This window comes from Salvia miltiorrhiza, chromosome 7 (assembly GCF_028751815.1).
Source record: "Salvia miltiorrhiza cultivar Shanhuang (shh) chromosome 7, IMPLAD_Smil_shh, whole genome shotgun sequence".
Taxonomy (NCBI): Eukaryota; Viridiplantae; Streptophyta; class Magnoliopsida; order Lamiales; family Lamiaceae; genus Salvia; species Salvia miltiorrhiza.
In genome coordinates, this window is record NC_080393.1 from 32,469,253 (window position 1) to 32,488,859 (window position 19,607).

General features: G+C 37.4%; 3 protein-coding genes across 3 annotated transcripts; 2 read left to right on the forward strand and 1 right to left on the reverse strand.

Moving 5' to 3' along the window:
• The first annotated feature begins 10,718 nt into the window (after positions 1-10,718).
• On the forward strand, positions 10,719-12,757 carry LOC130996048 (dynein light chain 1, cytoplasmic). The gene is made up of 2 exons (XM_057921551.1): positions 10,719-11,219; positions 12,266-12,757. Exons 1-2 carry the CDS (start codon positions 10,983-10,985, stop codon positions 12,419-12,421), a joined length of 393 nt encoding a protein of 130 aa, XP_057777534.1. The 5' UTR covers positions 10,719-10,982; the 3' UTR covers positions 12,422-12,757.
• Positions 12,758-13,286: 529 nt separating this feature from the next.
• Positions 13,287-15,032, forward strand: LOC130996047 (F-box protein SKIP28). The gene is made up of 3 exons (XM_057921550.1): positions 13,287-13,362; positions 13,437-13,776; positions 14,397-15,032. The coding sequence occupies exons 2-3, from the start codon at positions 13,450-13,452 to the stop codon at positions 14,940-14,942; spliced, it is 873 nt and encodes a 290-aa protein (XP_057777533.1). The 5' UTR covers positions 13,287-13,362; positions 13,437-13,449; the 3' UTR covers positions 14,943-15,032.
• Positions 14,939-18,511, reverse strand: LOC130996046 (glucan endo-1,3-beta-glucosidase 3-like). Its single transcript, XM_057921548.1, has 4 exons — positions 18,179-18,511; positions 15,635-16,888; positions 15,432-15,459; positions 14,939-15,327 (listed from the first exon to the last, which is right to left on the reverse strand). Exons 1-4 carry the CDS (start codon positions 18,240-18,242, stop codon positions 15,168-15,170), a joined length of 1,506 nt encoding a protein of 501 aa, XP_057777531.1. The 5' UTR covers positions 18,243-18,511; the 3' UTR covers positions 14,939-15,167.
• Between the last annotated feature and the right edge of the window lie 1,096 nt (positions 18,512-19,607).

Below are 19,607 nucleotides of genomic sequence, written 5' to 3' on the forward strand. Positions count from 1 at the left end.
TTAGAGCATCCACAATAGGGATTGCGAAGGGGACATATGTTGGATTTGTATACTGAAAGCAAGAACATTTATACTTGTATACAATGATTCTTGATTTCACTAACTAATCTTCTATCTGAATTGTTCATAATTGCATATGTATGCCCAATTATCTCTATATAAATAGATTATATGGTGTGTTGTAGATCACAGAAGACCATATAATTGGAATAACCATATGAGATATGACATTGATCACAACTGAGATGACTCTAGGACGAGTTGTTGTTTTAGGTTTGCAGTATAGATGAAAGTAGTTTGTCTTGGCTACTTATCTATACTAATACGTGTAAACGTATTGATAGGATCATAGTAAGATATATTTTTTTGTCTGACCTAAGTGAAGAATCGAGATCTCAGTGACTTAACGGGATCTGAATCCTAATAAGATTTCAGGTGTATACATAAATTTGTGTATCATTTTGATTTACTACGGGTGAGAATTACATATTAACTTGATTACTATGTATCTTGGTTGATAGCAATTTATATATGACATTTGGTAATTTGTATTAGGTTACCGTATCCAGTATATGATGATAACATCCCCTTAAGGAGCTCAAATGATTTATTACAGTAAACCATGCATGTTGATTAAGTTTAGGTGTAATAATAAGGTTAAGTGGTACTACTTAAAGATTAATAAGAAATTACTTAATATAAGTTGTCAAACATTAATTAATTAATGGATGTTGAATATCTTAAATACGAGGGGTTCGATAAGTCTAAATACAAGCTCTGACTCATCATTGGCAATAAAGGGGTAAGTCAACATTGATTCTCTAGTGGAATGAATTAATATTTATGAATTAATTCATTTGAGGTCCATCTTTGTTCCTTGTATTTGATCTCTGGGCTGGCCCAAAGACTCTTGAACCCAGTAGGAGAAAAATAGTCCAACTCATAAGTCTGGCCCATATTCTGTATTTGTAATTATTAATACAAATCAACTCTCAAAACAGAATAGACCAGACGAATCACGTAAATTCACATTACAGAGAATTAGGTTTCTGTGAAAGTTGAGCGGCGCCTGTTGAGTGGGAGTTTTTCTCGTGGGAATCTTCAAATATGGACGGAAAACTCTTTCAAAAATGAAGAAGTCATATTTCTGGACAGAACGTGATAGGAGGTCGTTTGAGGGTCAAATCGAGCGTTAAAGTTTGTTGCCTAGTTCGGCGACTTATGATGAATTTCTGCGGATTATTTAGGTATTTCTAAACTCCTCTGTACATTATTTAAAGTAATAGATGCATCCTAGGTTTAATTGATGCATGGCGAATTTAGATAATCCAAGAAACGATTCTCGAGCAAATTGAATATTAATTAAGTTTAATATTCCTTCGGCAAAAGCCCCAGCTCGGCGAGCCCTACACTGATTTCGGGGTGGGGTGGGAGGGGGAAGGGCTTGTAGGTGCGAGTTTGGTGCGGGAGGAGAGAGAGGGTGTGTGGTGCAAACGCACCAATAAAAAATATCTTTCAATTTTCGGTTGAAGTAGAAGGATTACTTGATTTTTTTATTTCATTTTTTTTAATTAATGTAATGCTGAATTTTAATTTCAATGAAATTTTTATTATTAAATTCAATGTTTAATTTAATTTAGAAATGCATTTAAATAAAAATAAAATGAAAAATAAAATTGGAGAGCTCACTGTGGGGAAGTGGCTCTTAAGTGGACCACCTAAGAGCACCTTACTGTGGATGCTCTTATAGCCACATTACTTATTACTACCTCCATACCATTACAAATTAATCTCTCAGTTTCTATAATAGGATGTCTCATGTCTCATTCTTTTTTTGGTAAATAGTTAAGAGACTAATTAACTGATGAACCCACTACCTGCTATCTCTCTTTATACCTACTTTTACAAATATCAATTTATTTCTCTCTTTCCACTCACTTTATCTACCAATTACACATTCCTTAATTTCTATGCCCAAAAATAATGAGATATTTATAATGAGAAGAGAGTATTATGTAAGCCCAAACTTAATAAATCCCACATTTACATGTAGGGCTGGGAATCGGGTCGGGATCGGGTACCCTACCCGAAAAAATCGGGTACCCGACCTCGATTAAGCCAGAAAATCGTTACCCGACCCCGAAAATTAATCGGGTACCCTAATGCTCGACTCGGGTACCCCAGTCGGGTATTCGGGTACCCTAAATTACCCGGTCAAAATTACATTTTTGAGGTCAAATTGTGAAATCGGGTATTCGGGTACCCTAATACCCGAAAATACCCGATTTTATTTAAAAAAGAAGAAGAAGAAGAAGAATCGTACCTGGGGAGTGGGGACGGCTGGCGGCGTCTGCTGGGACGATGGAGGCAACTGCGTGGCTGGGTCGACGACCCACGACGGCGGCAGCTGCGTGGCTGGGAGGCGGGCGGGACTTGGACCTGGTTGGGGACGAGTCGCGAGAGGCCGCCGCTGGGTCGTGGCAGCCGGCACGTGGCGGGTGGGACGACGGAGGCCGGCGTCAGCGCGCCGCGCGAAGAGGCTGGGGGATTAGGGCGGCCGGGAGTTCAGCAGCTGCAGGGCGCCGTTTGGAACAGAGGGAGGCGGGCAGCAGGGAGGGAACAAACTAGGGCTAGAACTAGAAGTGTTTTCAAATTGATTAAATTAATTAAATAATTTAATATATATTTAATAAAAAAACCGGGTAATTCGGGTATACCCGATACCCAATTTTTCCCCACCCTAAATACCCGATCCCAAACCCGAACCCTAATTTATCGGGTATAGGGTACCCGATACCCGATTTTTTCGGATCGGATAATAGGGTACCCTATACCCGAACCCTATCTTCCCACCCCTATTTACATGATAATTTAACAATTTTGAGCTCTCAATTCTACAACACTCTCATTTGTATGAGAAATAAATTTTTCTGTGCAATGAGGAAGGGAAAAAATGACATGTAGCATACAGTCAAACATTCATAATCTTCATTCATATCACCTACAATCCTTGCAAGAACACGCAAGATTCTATGTTGGAGAATCTCAAAAAACTTCTGAAGAGCAATAAAATATTCCCTTTATCCTTAAAAAAAATAGTTCATTTTTATCATTTTGGTATGTTTAAAAAAATTATATCTATTATTTATAGACACTATCCGACAACATATTACCCTTAATATAATAATTTATTTACCTATTCTACCACATGATGGACCCATTTTCCCACTTTAATTGTTATTTTAATTATCCTTAAGGTGGAACCCTTTCTCAATTCATAATACACTCAACCACTTTTATTAAAACTCATGTTGTCTCCTTTAATACTATTTTTTAGGCACAAATGGAGTATTATATTCGTGATGGTTCGAGCCCATATAGGTCATGGGTTGTGTTCAAAAAATTATTAAGTTTTGATTTGATACTAATGATAAGCATGATGATGTACACTTGTAGATTGCAATTCACTTGTTATGGAGCGTACTTTCTATGCTTATAGGTTTCAACATTGAACTAGTGCATAACCCGTCGAAATTCGACGGGAAAGTATTTTAAATTATTATTTAAATTATATGATATTATTTTTGTATAAATAATTATTTATATATAAATTATTTTTAAATTTACTTAATTTGAGGTAATATAGTTAAAATTATATTAATTTGAATCATATTCCTCAATTAAATGTTAACCTTTTGTTAGAATAATAAATATTATTTTTATATAAATTTTTATTTAATAATATTTGGAAAAAGGTATTGATATTGAAGATTTTATTTCATCTGAGCATCATCCCGTCTAAACCTTGTAGGATCATATCATCATCTAAAGCCCGTAAGACGACAACTAACGTTTGAACATCAGACTTTTGAGTACCATCTCGTCTAGACCTTAAAATATAAAAAATGAACTGTTATGCGTCAAATTTTTTTAACATCACTATCTGGAGCTTTAAAAATCAAAGTTGACTCGGGAGATTGTATTATTTGGAGCTTCTAACATCATAACTAACTTGTAAACATCATTTTGTATGGAACTTGAAAAAATCTTGACAAACTTTTATGCATTATTAGTTTCAAATATTATAATTGGGTTCCAAGAATCATCCTGTTTGGAGTTAAAAAAAAATAAATATAACTTGTGAGTATCATCTCATTTGAACTTTGAATTAAGTTACAAAAATTATCTCGTGTGTAGCTTTAAACATCATCTTGTATGCAACTTGAAAAATCTTGACAAATTTTTGTGTATTATTTCATGTGGAGCTTGAAATATCATAATTGAGTTTCGAGAATCATCCCATTTGAAATTTGAAAGAATACAATTGACTCGTGAACATTAACTTCAAATCTTGAGTTTCGAGCATCATTCCGTTTGAAAATTGAAAGAATAAAATTGACTCGTGAACATTATCTCGTTTGAAGTTTAAAAGACTATAACTAAGTTTTAAAAATCATCTCGTGTGTAGCTTAACAAAGTTGATACGAGATTCAAATTGTATTAATTTATTTAGTAATTTAATTGATTAATTTTCATAAAAAGTCTATGTTGAATCCAAATTTTATTTTTAAAATTTTATACAAAATATATTATTTTATAATCAAATTAAATTGAAGAAATAATTTACTTAATCAAACCAATTTCTTTTTTCAAATTAAATTAATTAGACCATGTATTTAATTAAATAAATTTGGTCAAATTAAATTGACAAAGCAATTCAAATTGTATTAGTCTCAATCATTCCGCCAATTAAATGTAGATTTTTAATTTGGAGAGCAAGAGCTTCTTCTTGTATAAGTTTTATTTTGGTGAAATCTTATAAAAAAAAAAACTCAATGTGAAATGAGGTGATTTATATGAATTCTTCACTCGATTGAGATTATTATAAATTTGGTACATGATTAAAGACGATTTCTTTAACTCTAAATTTTTTATTTATGCATTACTAATTTCATAATCTATCTATCTATCTATCTATCTATCTATCTATCTATCTATCTATAATGCACGGATTCGCCGGAAATCAACCCCGTGCAGTATCCGATTCGCGCGGGGGGCGGGTGCGGGCGCGATTCGCGTGGGATTCGCACGGGATTCGCCACCTGGCGAATCCCCCAAAAAAAAAAAAAAAAAATTGGATTCGCGAATCGGGAGTTGTTGGCTGGCAGGAGGCGAGGCGGCATGATCCGAGACGGTTGAGCAGGGCGGCGGGGCCGAAGGCCAGGCGCCGCTGATGCAGACGGTTGAGCAGGGCGGCGGGGCCGTTGACTGGTGGCTTGTCGCTGCCAATTCGCTGGGAGTCGAGATCGAAAGAGAGAGAGAGCCGACGGTTGAGGCGGCTTATCGTCGTCTCTCCGGCGAGCTTCCGCGGCGGCGGATTTCTGAGGGAGAAGAGGCGGATTCTCGGTGAAAACTGAGAGAGAGAGAGAGAGAGAGAGGCAGCGGTCGCGAGAATAGAGAGAGAGAGAGAGATATCCGGTTGTGTGTGTGTGCGTGTGATCTGTGAAGAGTAAAACTTTAGACTTTTAAGTTTGGATTGATTTAATTTTAAATGGGCCTAATTATTTTAAATGGGCCTAAATGTATTTTATTTTAAATGGGTTCATTTATTCTAATATAGCCTTTTAAATTTTAGGGAGCTATAATTGATTTTATTTTAAATGGGTTCTTTTAATATAGCCTTTTAGATTTTATTCTAATTTTTAAATTTGATAGATTACATATAATAAAATATATAAATATATATGTATTTGATTGATTATATATAATAAAATATATAAATATAATAGACGTATCCTTCACGAATCGCACCCTATAATTTTTGAAAATCCGTATCCCCGCACCCGAATCGTATCGCTCCCGCACCCGCCCCCCGCACCTGTGCAATCTAGCTATCTATCTATCTATCTATCTATCTATCTATCTATTATTATTATTATTATTATTATTATTATTATTATTATTATTATTATTATTATTATTATTATTATTATTATTATTATTATTATTATTATTATTATTATTATTATTATTATTATTATTATTATTATTATTATTATTATTATTGCAACATATACATATAATATGTACGCTTTTGATAAATATAAAATTAATAACAAATATACATCTAATCACTAACATTCAATTAAGATCATTTATCGTATATAGATTATAATTTTTTTCTTATTAGATATGTAAATCTAATTTTTATCTAGAAAAAATAAATAATAAAATTTATTAATTTAGATTATATGTAATGTTAATATTATTATATATATATACATTTATTATTAATTATATTTATTATGATTAATGAATCTTTATATAGAATGTAATAGTTAATTAATTAATAAATGATGAAGATTATATATGGTAAATTTTGAAATGGTGAGATTTTAGATATGCCAAATAGGTTAAGGCTTAATCCTATTATATAATAGATGATCAACAAATGTGATACGCTGAATGTGCATGAAGAACAAAATCTCTAGATGTTCTAAAGACTCGTTGATCAAAAGAAAGCATGTTGGGCCTAATATTTATATATTTTCAGAATTGGTAATAGCAATTTTATTGTGAAGAAAACTAATTGAGTATGCGTGTGTGTTGATCTGAAAAAAGGTGAAAAAGAGCACGCGTGACTTTAGCAGCGATGCTCTCTAGGTGAAAAAGCTGGCGACTTTTCTTGGAGGGGCCGATATATTTGACCGTCTCCCACCGGCGCCGGCGACGCTGCCCCTCAACCGGTGCAGCACAGAAAAGGCACCGCTGCTCAGGTACCTTTCTCCGCCTCCCAGCAGCAGCACAGCAGAGGCATCGCCCCTTCACCGGCAACATCTTTTTGAGCGGTGACAGCGGCGCGTCCGTTTCCAGCTTGCCGCAGCGTTGTCCGGCAACTCCAGCAGCAGCAGCGCGGCGACCGGTCGAGTCCAGCAACAGCAACAGCGCGGCGACAGGTGCAGACAGCAGCAGCGCGGCGTCCAGAAGCAGCAGCGCGGAACCCGGCGTTGACGCACTTGGTCCGGCTCCACCTGTCTCGGACCTCCCTAGCCGCCACCGGACTGGAACCTCGTGCTGCTGCTCCGGCAGTCCAATGACTACCTCGCCGGCCGGAGCTCATGATAAGGGAGCTTCAAGAACTCCTCCCTCAAGCTTTAACTCGATGACTCATTCGTCTGCTCGGGCCACCTCGTCGGCCGGAAATCAAGATAAGGGATTCCTAAATCTCCCCTTTGTTTCTGCGAATTTTGAACACCCCCAAGCTCGATCTTCTTCCGCTCGGTCTATATCTGTCACGGATGGTAACAACGAGGTGAAGACTACTGAGGCCCAGGATGCCGCTGGGAATACATCGGCCATAAATCCTTGTGGTGCCGATTGCACGGCAGTTCATAGGAATTCTGTAAATCCTAGCGTGGCAGATAACGCTAGGATTTCTTATGCTAGTGCTACTGTTAAGCGACCTGTTAAACGGCAAGATTTAGCTGCTCATGTTTTTCATGATTTGCGTCCAACGAAGGAAGGAGATCAATTCTCTCTCAAAATTCCTAAGGCTTTATATTTAAAGGAGGTCCAAGCTTTTGAGCATGCACTAACAGGACGACTTCTGTTGGAGAAAGGCGATAAGCCACGTTCAACTATGGAGTTGAAGTCGGAGCTTCAGCAGATTTGGGGTATAAATTCTTACTGGCAACTGATTCCGCTGGGAAAGGGATTTTACACGCTCCGTTATACTACAGCGACTGATAAAGCTACGGCAAAGGCGAAGGTGATCTGGGAGCTGTCAAAGGGTCTTCTTCGGCTCCGAGAGTGGACTCAAAACTTTGATCCGTTCAAAGAAAACTCTCCCTTGGCGAATGTTTGGGTTCGAATTCATTATCTTCCTATCGAGTATTGGAATCCACAAGTTCTCTCTGGAATTGGACGTTACTTGGGCCATCCTATAAAGATCGATGGTGCTTCGGCAGGTAGAGATTTTGGACATTTCACCCATATTCTTGTTGAAATAGATATGTCTCACCCTCTACCTAATACTCTTCTTATTGATATGGAGGATTTTTCTTTTCATATTGAGTTTGTTTTCGAAAATCTCCCTCTTTATTGTGGTCGTTGCAAGATTACGGGACACTCCCCCGATAGATGCCGCAAGTCGAAGTTTGGGGGGATGGGTGAGCAGAATGACACTGTGAATGACAAGGCTAAGCTTACGCAAGTTCACAATGGGCCGCATTGGCAGGCGGCGATTACCTCGAATGAACAGGCTGCAAACCCGGCGCAGCCAGAGTTTGGGCAGCAGGAGGCTGCCCCTTTGAAGAAGCAGCAGCAGGTTGCTCCAACGGATTCTACTTTTGGGAAGACTCATGCTAAACCGGCTGCGGCTTGGTCAAAGGTCGCCGAACAGGCGGTAAAAAAACAGATTGTTGTTCCGGTTCTTCAGAAAGAGGCTGTCGAAACGCGAAATGCATTTCAGGCTCTGGACTTGGAGAATAATGCGGAGAATTGTTTGGATACGGGCGTGGATCCTATTTTTGGACCGTCTTTCGGGGTTCATTTATCTGAGCCGGATTTGTTGGACAAAATACTGGTTCCGATTCAGGGGTATAAAGATGTGATTAAAGATAGTGACTTGGTCATTAACGAGGAGGACTCGGATGTGGAGGAAACTTTGGAGATGGAGGCTCTGGATGGCACGGGTTTGAACACACCGATTATTGACGACACAGCTGTTGCTCTCGAACGTGACCCAACTGTGGACAAAAGCGGGGGGGTTTCGCATGAAGGTAACAAGGATTTGTCCGCTCTTGGCCCGGACAATATTACTAGTCGCATTAGTCGGTTAGAGGAGCAGGTTAGTCAGGGGATGCAATTACTCTCGGACAAGACGACCAAGCGGGGACGTGGCCGCCCAAAGGGCACGGGAAAGGGCATGGGAAGTGAGCCGATGCAAGCAGTTCCGGAAGGTAGCATAAAAGGTCGCCTCAGGAATGCGGGGGAAATGGGCTACAAGCCGAGGAACTTTGTGGTTGATTATAGCAATAGTGATAGCATGAATGCAATGAATAATATAGTTCATAGACGTTGGTCAGATGAGATGGACGACTATCCTGATTTATGGGATCGCTAGTGTCTTCAGGTTTCTTTGTTTAACGATCTCTTTTCGAGTTTCGTGCCCTTAGTCTGCGTTTTGTGCTCTTAAGGGATTCTTTTTACTTTTTCTTTTATAAAAAACCTCAATTTAATAAAATAATTGTGAAGAAAACTAAAAGTCAAGATGTAAAATAATAAATGGGCATTGAATGTATGTTTTAGAAAAAATGAGTATAAGGTCCATATTGTTATTAGAAAATAAATGGATTAGTTTTGCTATTGCCCCTTTATATAGCGTCATGAAAATAAAACAATTGCGACCCATATGCTATGCGTGGGTGATAGAGTAGTAAGGATAATTTGAGAAGCATAGTAATCGAGTTTATAGTTTTCGAAAGTGAAAACCAGTAAAAAGGAATCTTCGTCAAAGGTGGACAAAAATGACAAGGCCCCGTCAGCAAAGCTTCAATCTGCCCGTGATTGTCGATTGCTTTTCTCTCCCTATTTACCATTTCATCTTTACATTCTGCAAATATATTTTCACAAGTATTTTTCTCTTCGTTGATGTGTAGTCCCCTCACCCATAACTAGTTTGTTTCCTTCTCTTTTGTGCATGCTTCTGTTTAAAGGCATTCACTTTTTATGTACTTGCCCCATTTCTCCTACATTTTGATTTGACATATGTATAGTCATATTATAGTACTACATGATTTTACCAACTTTGATAATATAAGAATTTATATTTTTTTTAGGGAAAATGGGATACACCCAATTTATTATTGTAAAGATAAATTTTATTTATTTTTATAAAAATATATAAAATGAAGTAAGACCAAGTTCTTTTCGGCACGAGAATTAAAAAATTGGTATTTTTATGTTAAGTGTGGTAGGTGAAAAGGTGAATAAAGAATAAATTTTTTGCTACTTTTAAAAATTGGTCTTGCTTCGTGGGACAGACCAAAAAGAAAACTTGATCTTGCTTCATGGGATGGAGGAAGTAATATCCGCTATTAAATTATCCTTCATGACACAAGGGCACAAGTTGTTCGTGAATTCTTACAACAAGAGAAAATTGAGTTTTTGTTTTTTTTTTATTTATTTATTTGGGGAAGGGAGGGCGGTGGGGTTTGAACCCTAGATTTCATTGTTTATAGATATGACTTCGCATCGCTTGGTGTCCTCGTAGGGATAGAAAAAATTGAGTTTTGATTTCTCTAATTCTTTTATATAGGTAGTTATAAAGGTGAGTATAATTTGTATTTGGTAGGGTATTTTTTAAAAAATCATTAGCGCTATTTTTTGCGTGAGGATCGGATGAAAATAGCATTAGAAGTTTTTGAACGTTCTATTTCGTTGTAGAAACATTGCAGAAAAAAATGGGTTTCTATATTTGACAAGTAATTTTGATTATATATAGATATAGATCCAGAAATAACAATAACTGCACTTGATATATTTGACCAAAATCAACGTACACCAAGCCCAACTGATGATAACAGCAACACCAATATGGTGAGCAGTCTTGGTCAAAATAAGTCCTTTTTGTTTTCCAATAACACCCTCGCCAACCCCAACAACATTGTCTACACGGAACCATAAATTATTCAATTCAAATGAAATAAAAATACACTTCCTAAAAAGAACCAAAAGTAATATACACCCAAATTAAGTCATTGTATTCGAGGTTATTGTTTGCACTTTGCAGCAGAGATTTCCTTTTCATGTCTTTTTCTTACATAAACTCAAAACACCTCTTCCAAATACATATTTTCTCTTTCTTGGACACTGTACCAATCAATACTCTCTCTCTCTCTCTCTCTGTGTCTGAGCTTTGACTGACCACATGATTGAAGAAAATAGATGAAAAGATCATCATCATCAGGTTGAAAATTGAGATGCAGGGAGCAGAAGAAGAGCTGGAGAGGAGAAGCAAGTTCTTGAACAGTTTGATACAGAAGAAGAAGAATGCAGCTGAGCAGAAACAGAATCATGATCGCATGAATGTGCGTGTGAGGGCTTCGGATATGCCTCTGCCTCTGCAGAATCACGCCTTCAAAACTGCTAGAGACATTCTTGATTCCATGGCTTCTGTCAAGCTCGACAGCAAACGCCTTGCTCTTTCCCTTAAAAAGGTCCCTTTTCTTTCCTTTTGTTTCTCTAACTTTTTCCCATGTAGAAAGATTTAATTTTTTCCATAAAGGGGTTTCTTATTTTGTGAAATACTGAATAATTTCATGGGCAATTCACTTTATATCTGCTGTTGTTGGTGTTATGATAATCTGTGGGGTTAAAGGAAGTATAATATTTCATTATAGCGAGTTACTATTATGTAAATGAATAGTAAAGTTTGGTGTTATTTTGTGGTTGTTGTTTGTGCAGAGTTCTGGGAAAAGCTTGAAACATTCCCTCAGTTGCAGTAAAAGTTATCATTTCTTTATTTTATATTAGGAGAAGGTGCAGTAAAAGTTGTTTTGACTCTTCCCTTTTTCCATAGAAGACCAATTTTCTTGAAAGCAGCTTTTGCTATTTTAGCATTTACTTAGTTCAAAGTTGAATAATTAAAACATGCAAGTGTATACAAGATGATGCTATTTTAGATGTGTATGATGGTAACAATACATTCAATGATGATATCATTAAAAGCAGTACTAACATATCTCTAAAAAAAAGCTCCTAATTCGTCATAAAGCTTGACATGATTGCTTCCCAAATAGAAATTTCCAGTAGTAATATTGGAAGAATCTAGTATCTTTTCTATGAATTCACTGGTTTAGGAAGTAGCAAATTCTGAGCTTTGTATGCATTAGAAATGTTGTTTGGTGCTTCCTATTCCCTTTGATCAAGCTTGCCATTTCTCTAAATGCATGTTTTCATCAGCTGCTCCAAGTTTTGTAAGTTAGTATACCTCATTAAACCAGAAAAAAAGTAATGTAAATGTCACAATTTGAGAGATGAATTAGTACAAACTAAATGTTAGGTTGTAGTTGAGATGAGTTAGAATTTGGTCATCCAATAGCAGAGATTCCAAACCTGTGTATTTATACTACACTCCCACTCTGTTCTCGTGCTGTTTCACATAGTAAAAGATTCAGCAGAATTTCACAATGTAGATAATACAAAGCTTAAAAAACAGACAGATTTTCCCTTTATTTCTGAGAATGTTTTGTGGTATTTGCAGGAGTTCGACTCAACATATGGTCCGGCTTGGCATTGCATTGTTGGAAGCAGCTTCGGCTCATATGTGACGCATTCGCTTGGAGGCTTCTTGTATTTCTCCATTGATAAAGTGTATGTTCTTCTCTTCAAGACTGCCGTCGAGCCTTTGGAACAATGATCTACCATTTCTCTTATCTTCAATCGACCTTCTTGCTCATACAAAAATGTAGTTGGATTGAGGGGGACAAAAAGACCAAAGAAAAAGGGCAAATTCATCAGTAGAAATGAAAAAAGGACATGATTTTGGTTGAATGTAGTGCGATGCTTTTTTGAATGTGTTAATGAAGTTGCTAGTAGATTTTTTTTTTTTTTGTTTAAATAAATTTCATTTTGGATTATTCTAAAAGGGTTCAAACTAAGTTCATATGTACCAGGAAAGTTGAGAGAGATAGTAGGAGTCAAATTATTACATATATCATGGTCGATTCTAATGAGAACATAAACTTTTTATTTAGTTGTCTTGCTTGGAATATTTCAATTAAGACAAAATCACACATTTATTTAACAGCTTTAGATATCTTACGTGATGACTCTATCCTGATGCAGCTTTCCTCCTGCAAAAGCCTCCATTAAATATTTATGGCTGTAGTAAATCATGGTCAACTGCAATATATTGTCATGAAATTGACCACACGAAGATATCAGTAATTAATATACAAGTGATTAGGGATTATCAAATTCACTTTCAAACTGAAGGATCAAATTAGAATTTGGCAAAAAAAGTTCAAACCAGACCTAAAGATATACTCTATCTATTCGTCTCACAAAAATATAAATATTTTTATTTTTGTACATTCCACAATTCCTTTGCTTTTTATTTCTACTTTTTATAAAGTGATTTTTTTTTTCACTCACAATACACTTTTATCTAATATTTTTTAAAACTCGTGTCACTCTTAAATATTCATGTTTTTGTGAGACCGAGAGAATATTATTAATTTATTAGTGAGAGCCCAAACTGCAAGTAATTTTACAAGTAGATTAGATACAGATAAACATGCGATGATGTGAATTGTCATAAGCCGACATCGACATGCATTTGTGTGAAGCAAACAAGTGGTCTCAATTCATCACTCCTCATCTATTTAAGCTTCCTTATCACGTAACTAATTCCATTTATTTATTTTGTCAAGAATCAAAGAATTGATGATGGCAAAGCAGGAGGAAGAAGAAGAAGAAGGGTCATCGCCAAATGAAGCAATTTTCTTCGTATTGGCTTATCTCCCTGTGTTTGAGCTACTGAGCATGGCTCGAGTTTGCACATCACTGAGAGATGCCGTAAAGAATGACAGACTGGCATGGCTGAGAATGGTGGTGGATCGGCCTCTCAACCGCCGTGTCTCCGATGATCGGCTCGTCGAAGTTGCTTCCATGGCGGAAGGTAGGCTTCAAGCTCTTGTTCTCATCAACTGTCTCAACATCACAGATGATGGCCTCTTCACACTTATCCACCATAATCCTCTTATCACCAAGGTATATTTTCTCTATCTTAATATCATGTTGCTCCCAACTCTTTGTCCAATCAAGATCAAAACAAGTATATATATGCATAAAAAGTGGTTGGCTGATCTTCGTTCCTTCAAATCACTTCTGTTTTCCTCAAGGAAAAATATCCCAACGTTTAACAATTTTTCCAAAAACGCCCCAACATTTAAATTGTAGTAATGTTTTGGTACCCAATTTTTAAATAGTGTGATAAAAACGCCTCGAATTGATTTTTTTTTTTTTTTTGGCTTGAAAAATGTGGTCAAGTGTACATTGAATTAATCTTGATAGATAAAAATAGTATGACTAATCATCTGTTTACGCTGATGAATTGAAATTTTGGGATATCTTAAGTCATTGATTATTTCTATCATTTAAGCTATTTTTGCATGATTCTTATCCCATTGAAAGACTGAGATTTAAGAAATCCTACTATTGATGATAAAAATAGTCAATCATACAAAATAAGCGTCCCCTAAAGTGAAGAATACTGTTGATTTGTGAATTGTGAATTTGGGGCATAATTGTACATTTTCACTTTCCTTACTAAGTTTTGGGAACAATAATAATGAAAACAAGGAACATCTTATTACATCATAAATTGGCAGCTCCACATACCGGGGTGCACGAGCTTATCAGCAGGAGGCGTGGTGAGAGCAGTGCAGCTGCTCACCAAAGACAACCACAGGCTGCGCAGCCTCAAGATCAGCGGCATCTACGGCGTCCGAAGGGAAGACCTGCAGACGCTACGCGGTCTAGTCGAGCACAACGTGACGCGACAAGAGAGAGGCAAGATGTTATACCACCACCACAACAAGATAGAGAGTGATGATGATCCTTGTATTGATGTCGATATATGCCCAAAGTGCAACGATGTGAGAATGGTTTTTGACTGCCCTCGACACCTCTGCGAATGCAGAGGGTGCGACTCGTGCATCGTGAGGTGCATCGAGTGCGGTGTGTGCATCAAAGTTATTGATCAAGAAGCGGAGGCTGCTGCCTGTGCAGATGCACTGTGTTTGACATGTTGGCTTAAGCTGCCAAAATGCAATTTCTGCAATAAGCCATACTGCAGCCTACATGCCAATCACCAATATATACTCTTAGATTCTCCAGGATTTATCTGTGCTACTTGTCACTCAAAATTCAATTGAAAACACACACAAAGCCCAGATCATGAATCATTGAGAAATTGATTTTTTTTTTTTGTTACACAAATGAATGAATCAATACTTTCTCTGCTACCCTCCCAGCTATGTTACACAAGGAAATTCTCACCCCTAACTCTTCTAGTCTTCTAGAGAGAACAAAATCGGGTGTGCCGGACTTGTGTTGGGATTTTGAGTACAACTTAGACGGAGACATGAATGTGGATGTCATTACAAATACGCAGCAGTCCAGAACACGAAACCGAGTAGTACTAGAGTGTGTCCGAAACAACCTTTGCTGCACAACGAGCGTGGATGACCACCAGAAACCGTGGAATTGGATGATGGAGCGACCGATGTGGTGTTTGTAAATGTGCCGTTTCTTCCAGCACTGCATGCATAGAAAAATTACTAAAGGAAAACTTGAAAGCAGCAACAACCTTTATATGTTGCAATTAACAAAATTAATTGTATCAACTAGCAATTAACTTGTACCTTCCAGAAAAAATGCAAGAACCATGACCTGCAAGATGCCAAAGTTAACCTGTTGTGAGATACTCAAATCATAGATATTTAGTTACATGAGCTTAAATTTAGTTCTCTTGAATTTTGTCATTACTATTGCCTAAATCTTATCATGATCAAATGTATCTGGAAATTTCCAATATAAGAAGAGGAAATTATTTTCTTTGACGTACTTGGGTCCGTTGTGGTGATGGTAGCTACGCCATTGAAGTTGCAGGTACCGTCACCCATTGCCATCCGGTGATAATATGCATCAAAAGCATAAGAAGCGTGAGTAGCCACGGTATCAGGTTCGTAGCATGGCTGCCCCTGCAATAAAGGAGAGCAATCTACTTTGCCCGGTCCACATGCCCAATCTAATGCTGCCTGTAACATCTTCTTGTCAGCACCTTCCCTTGCAACACAATAAGTCTGATTTGTAGTATCATTTGCCAACACGGTCCCTGAGCCGGTCAGGCGCAGTTTATAAACTGGCACCCCATTGCCATCAAAGAGCCCCCAGCTCTTCTCCGAAAGGGGTCCCGGCCTAAGATCCTCATTGTATAGTTCGTAAACATACGTACTAACAGCAATTCCAGGATGCTTTGGGGTTCCCGTGTTGTTGAGAATGTGCCCGATGAGGTTACTGTTGTAAGTGTTGGCGTTGTCTAAGGTGGCATCCGGCTCGGATGAGTCACCCTTGGAAGGCCAACCTGACTCAGTCACCACAACAGGAACATTAGTGAAGTTCAGATATGATGTTGCGAAATACGCCGCATCAACAACAGCATCAAAGACATTGGTGTAGTGAAGGAGCGTGTTGAGATCAACGGCTTCCTTGGTTGGAAGAAGGGGTCGGAAAAGAGCATAGTCCAACGAAATGGCACCACTGGCTTTCATGTAATCATAATACGGATAAATGTTTAGCATAAGATAAGAGCCTGTAGATTGCAAAAACTTGAGCAAGGGCACCATCACAGGTTCCCAAGAGCGATTAAAGAAAGCTTGAGAGGGTGGAAATGGGTCGAGGATTATGGAAGACGAGTGTGGAGTGGAAACTTTTATGTGGGAGCCAAGATTAGAAGCCACGAGGGCAGAGTGAATAAAATTCATTGCGGAAACGAGAACTGGAGCAGCATTTGGAACCGTGGTTAGAACTTCAGAGCCAACTGCTATCGCAGTTATGTTGGTGGCAGGGACGTAAGCAAGAATATTGCGAGAAACCCAATTCGCTGCAGTGGCATTAGACTGCCCGATGCCTAACAGTTGATCATTAGGCACGGATACAGTTACGTGTATACCAGTATTAGCAAGAGCTAGTAGCATTGCTCTGTCGGCATCATAAAGCCTGACATACCGGATTTGCTGAGCCTTCAAAAGGGCCACCACTTGGGTCGGATCTGGCATGTCGGAGAGGGCAGTGCCTATGTTTACGCCGATGAAAGCAGCTGCAGATGAGGAACCAACACATTAAGATGATTTCTGATTGCTTTATAGTGTCGAATCAAAAATGGATCTAATAAACACAAATCTTGTCATGACTGCTGAAGTTGCTTGGATCTTATATAATCACATTTAGCCTTATATAGAGATATATTACCATGCTTAGACAACCATTCTAAATTTTATAGTACACAGTTTAAAATGTAGAATACCTAACTAAGTCATAGCTTGTGAAGGTAAGAAGCCTATCACATGATATTGACTCTTACAGAAAGGACAATCAACCCATCAAGATAGCTTCAGTTCAAAGAATTAGAGTTCCCGACCACCAAAGAAAGTCACCAAACGACAACAATTTCAAATTCGAAACTCAGCTTTGCTTGAGATTGGTTCAGACTTCATATGTATTAAGCATTCTGCAGTATGTCTATCTCAGCCTCAATCACTCCCTTATCTCTACTAAAACACATCTATTATACGTTAAACAAAAGCTACCATTTTATATCAACCGGAGGAGTTTCCATTCCACGATATATTAAATGTCCCAAAAACTGGATTCCTTAAGAGTAACTGATTTATACATGTCTCTCAATAGGAGCAGATGAAAGCCATTAGGTGATGATCTATCTAAAAGTATTTACCAAAAGAATGTTGCAATTATTACCTAATAATGCACCAAACAAAATACAAAACTTGAAAGCAGCTGACAGACAGTTGTGGAAAGCACTATTTATTAGCCCATTTTATTAAACAAATTACAATATCTCAAGGGATCCATAATCACATGGCTAACATGTCAGATTCCCAACTACTATTAAAATGGGACAGTCGAAAGCAACAATAAGTTGGGATACAACATGAGTGTCCTGGCCCTCCCATTACTGAATGGGTCTCTTCAACCCAACTGCATTGCGTTATTCACACACACATCAATGAGGGTCTGTGTGTGTGTATAGAAATGTATGGTTAACAAAGGACCCTGTTTATTTGGTGTGGGGTCGAGAGGACCTCATAGAATCTTTGGTACTATAATTCATGTTCACAAGAAAAAACAACATGAGCTGGTTAGCAATAAAGAAAATTTCCAATATGGTCAGGCACAAATTTAATTAAGGATTTTCAGTTTATCATTCAAAAAAAAAAAGCAATCTTTAAGTGTAGAACAAGATACCCCTAACCCAAACAACAATAAATCACAGCACCTAATCACACAGATAGAAATGCAACTACATATGAGCTCAGTCAGAAATCCAATAAAAAAAAAGAACTTTTCAAATAAAATATAAATCACCTACCTTCTTCATCAGCGCAAGTAGCAGAAATGGCCATCAAGAAAAGAGCAAGAAAAAATAACCCCATTTCTTGAAACGTTTCTGTTCCTTCAACTCGAAAGCTTCAATCTTGGAAAACCAAGAGCCAAGTGCCCACGCTATTTTAGCAAAAAGCTCAAAGAAAATAGGCGGGCGAGGGGGATTTGCAATGGCTACAACTGTACTAAAGTCTTAAGTGAGGAGAGAGAGATAGAGAGAGACTGTGTGTGGAAGGGGGGCTGTCTGTAGAGGAATCATTTGTATGTTTTCAGCAGTGTCGAATCACTGTGTTGCACTTTGTCAGAAATCGACGGTCAATATTCAATTTTATTTTTATACTTTCTTTTTTTATATGCGCTCGGCATGCGTCAGGCTTCAGCTGATTCAACATGTTTTTTTTTTTTTTTATGTTGATTGAAATTGATTGCCCATTTTAAAGTTTAAACACAAAATTTCTTTTTTGACCTTGGGGCATTTCACTGTCAGTGTGTCACCCATACATGCATCTCGGAACGCTTCTACTCGAGCGCTTACTCGAGCAGAGCGTTGCACTCGAGTAAGGCGTTGTGGGAAGGGCTTACTCGAGGCCTGCTCGAGTTTTCGACTATACACGAACGAGAGAGATAATTGGCGCGTGCTTTGCACGCGCCTAAATTAAAAAAAATGTGTTATTTAAATTTGAGTAAAATTAATTTTTAGGATTTTTAATTTAATTTTTAAATTAATTTTAGTATATTACTCTAATTTTTAAGATTTTTAATTTAATGGAATTTTTAATTATTAGAAAAATGTGTTATTTAAATTTGAGTAAAATTAATTTAAATGAAAAGCATAAAAATCAAAACTAAAAAAAATCAAGTAGGCTATCAAGTAACCCCAATGCAGCACTACTTACTCAATGTGGTCCCCCACTATCAAATAGGCTATCAAGTAAGCTCATTGCAGATGCACTACTTTCCTTTTCTTTTCCTTTTAACAACACAATATATTGAGTTATGTCAATTGAATTACTAATAATTTTGTGGAGATAATGATTGAATTAACTTAGTATCACGATCCGATGCTTAGAGCATCCACAGTGAGAGTGACCTGATAGCCGACCTGATAGAAGGGGGACCGCATTGAATCAAGAGGTCACAGTGGGATGACCTGATAGCTGACCTGATATTTTTAATTTTAATTTTTGTATTTTTCATTTAAAATTTAAATAACACAATTTACTTCAAATTTAAATTGCATTAATTTTAAAATTCTAAAAATTACATAAAAAATTACATAAATCTTAAAAATTTAAAGACATATCCTAAAATAACACGTTCCGGCGCCGGTTGGGAGCACATTTGAGCAAGCAATTGTTTCTGCTCCTGGATCTCATCGATGATTGCCTGCGCTACACTGTCGGAAGAAGACGACG

What these genes read in the sequence shown, in the direction of transcription:
- LOC130996048 (XM_057921551.1), top strand. Translation starts at nt 10,983, where the DNA reads ATGCAGGGAGCAGAAGAAGAGCTGGAGAGGAGAAGCAAGTTCTTGAAC. An exon ending in TTGCTCTTTCCCTTAAAAAG is followed by an intron (nt 11,220 to 12,265) that starts GTCCCTTTTCTT and finishes TGGTATTTGCAG; the next exon opens with GAGTTCGACTCAACATATGG.
- LOC130996047 (XM_057921550.1), top strand. Translation starts at nt 13,450, where the DNA reads ATGATGGCAAAGCAGGAGGAAGAAGAAGAAGAAGGGTCATCGCCAAAT. An exon ending in ATAATCCTCTTATCACCAAG is followed by an intron (nt 13,777 to 14,396) that starts GTATATTTTCTC and finishes ATAAATTGGCAG; the next exon opens with CTCCACATACCGGGGTGCAC.
- LOC130996046 (XM_057921548.1), bottom strand. Translation starts at nt 18,242, where the DNA reads ATGGGGTTATTTTTTCTTGCTCTTTTCTTGATGGCCATTTCTGCTACT. An exon ending in TACTTGCGCTGATGAAGAAG is followed by an intron (nt 16,889 to 18,178) that starts GTAGGTGATTTA and finishes CCTCATCTGCAG; the next exon opens with CTGCTTTCATCGGCGTAAAC. An exon ending in TCTTGCATTTTTTCTGGAAG is followed by an intron (nt 15,328 to 15,431) that starts GTACAAGTTAAT and finishes CTATGCATGCAG; the next exon opens with TGCTGGAAGAAACGGCACAT.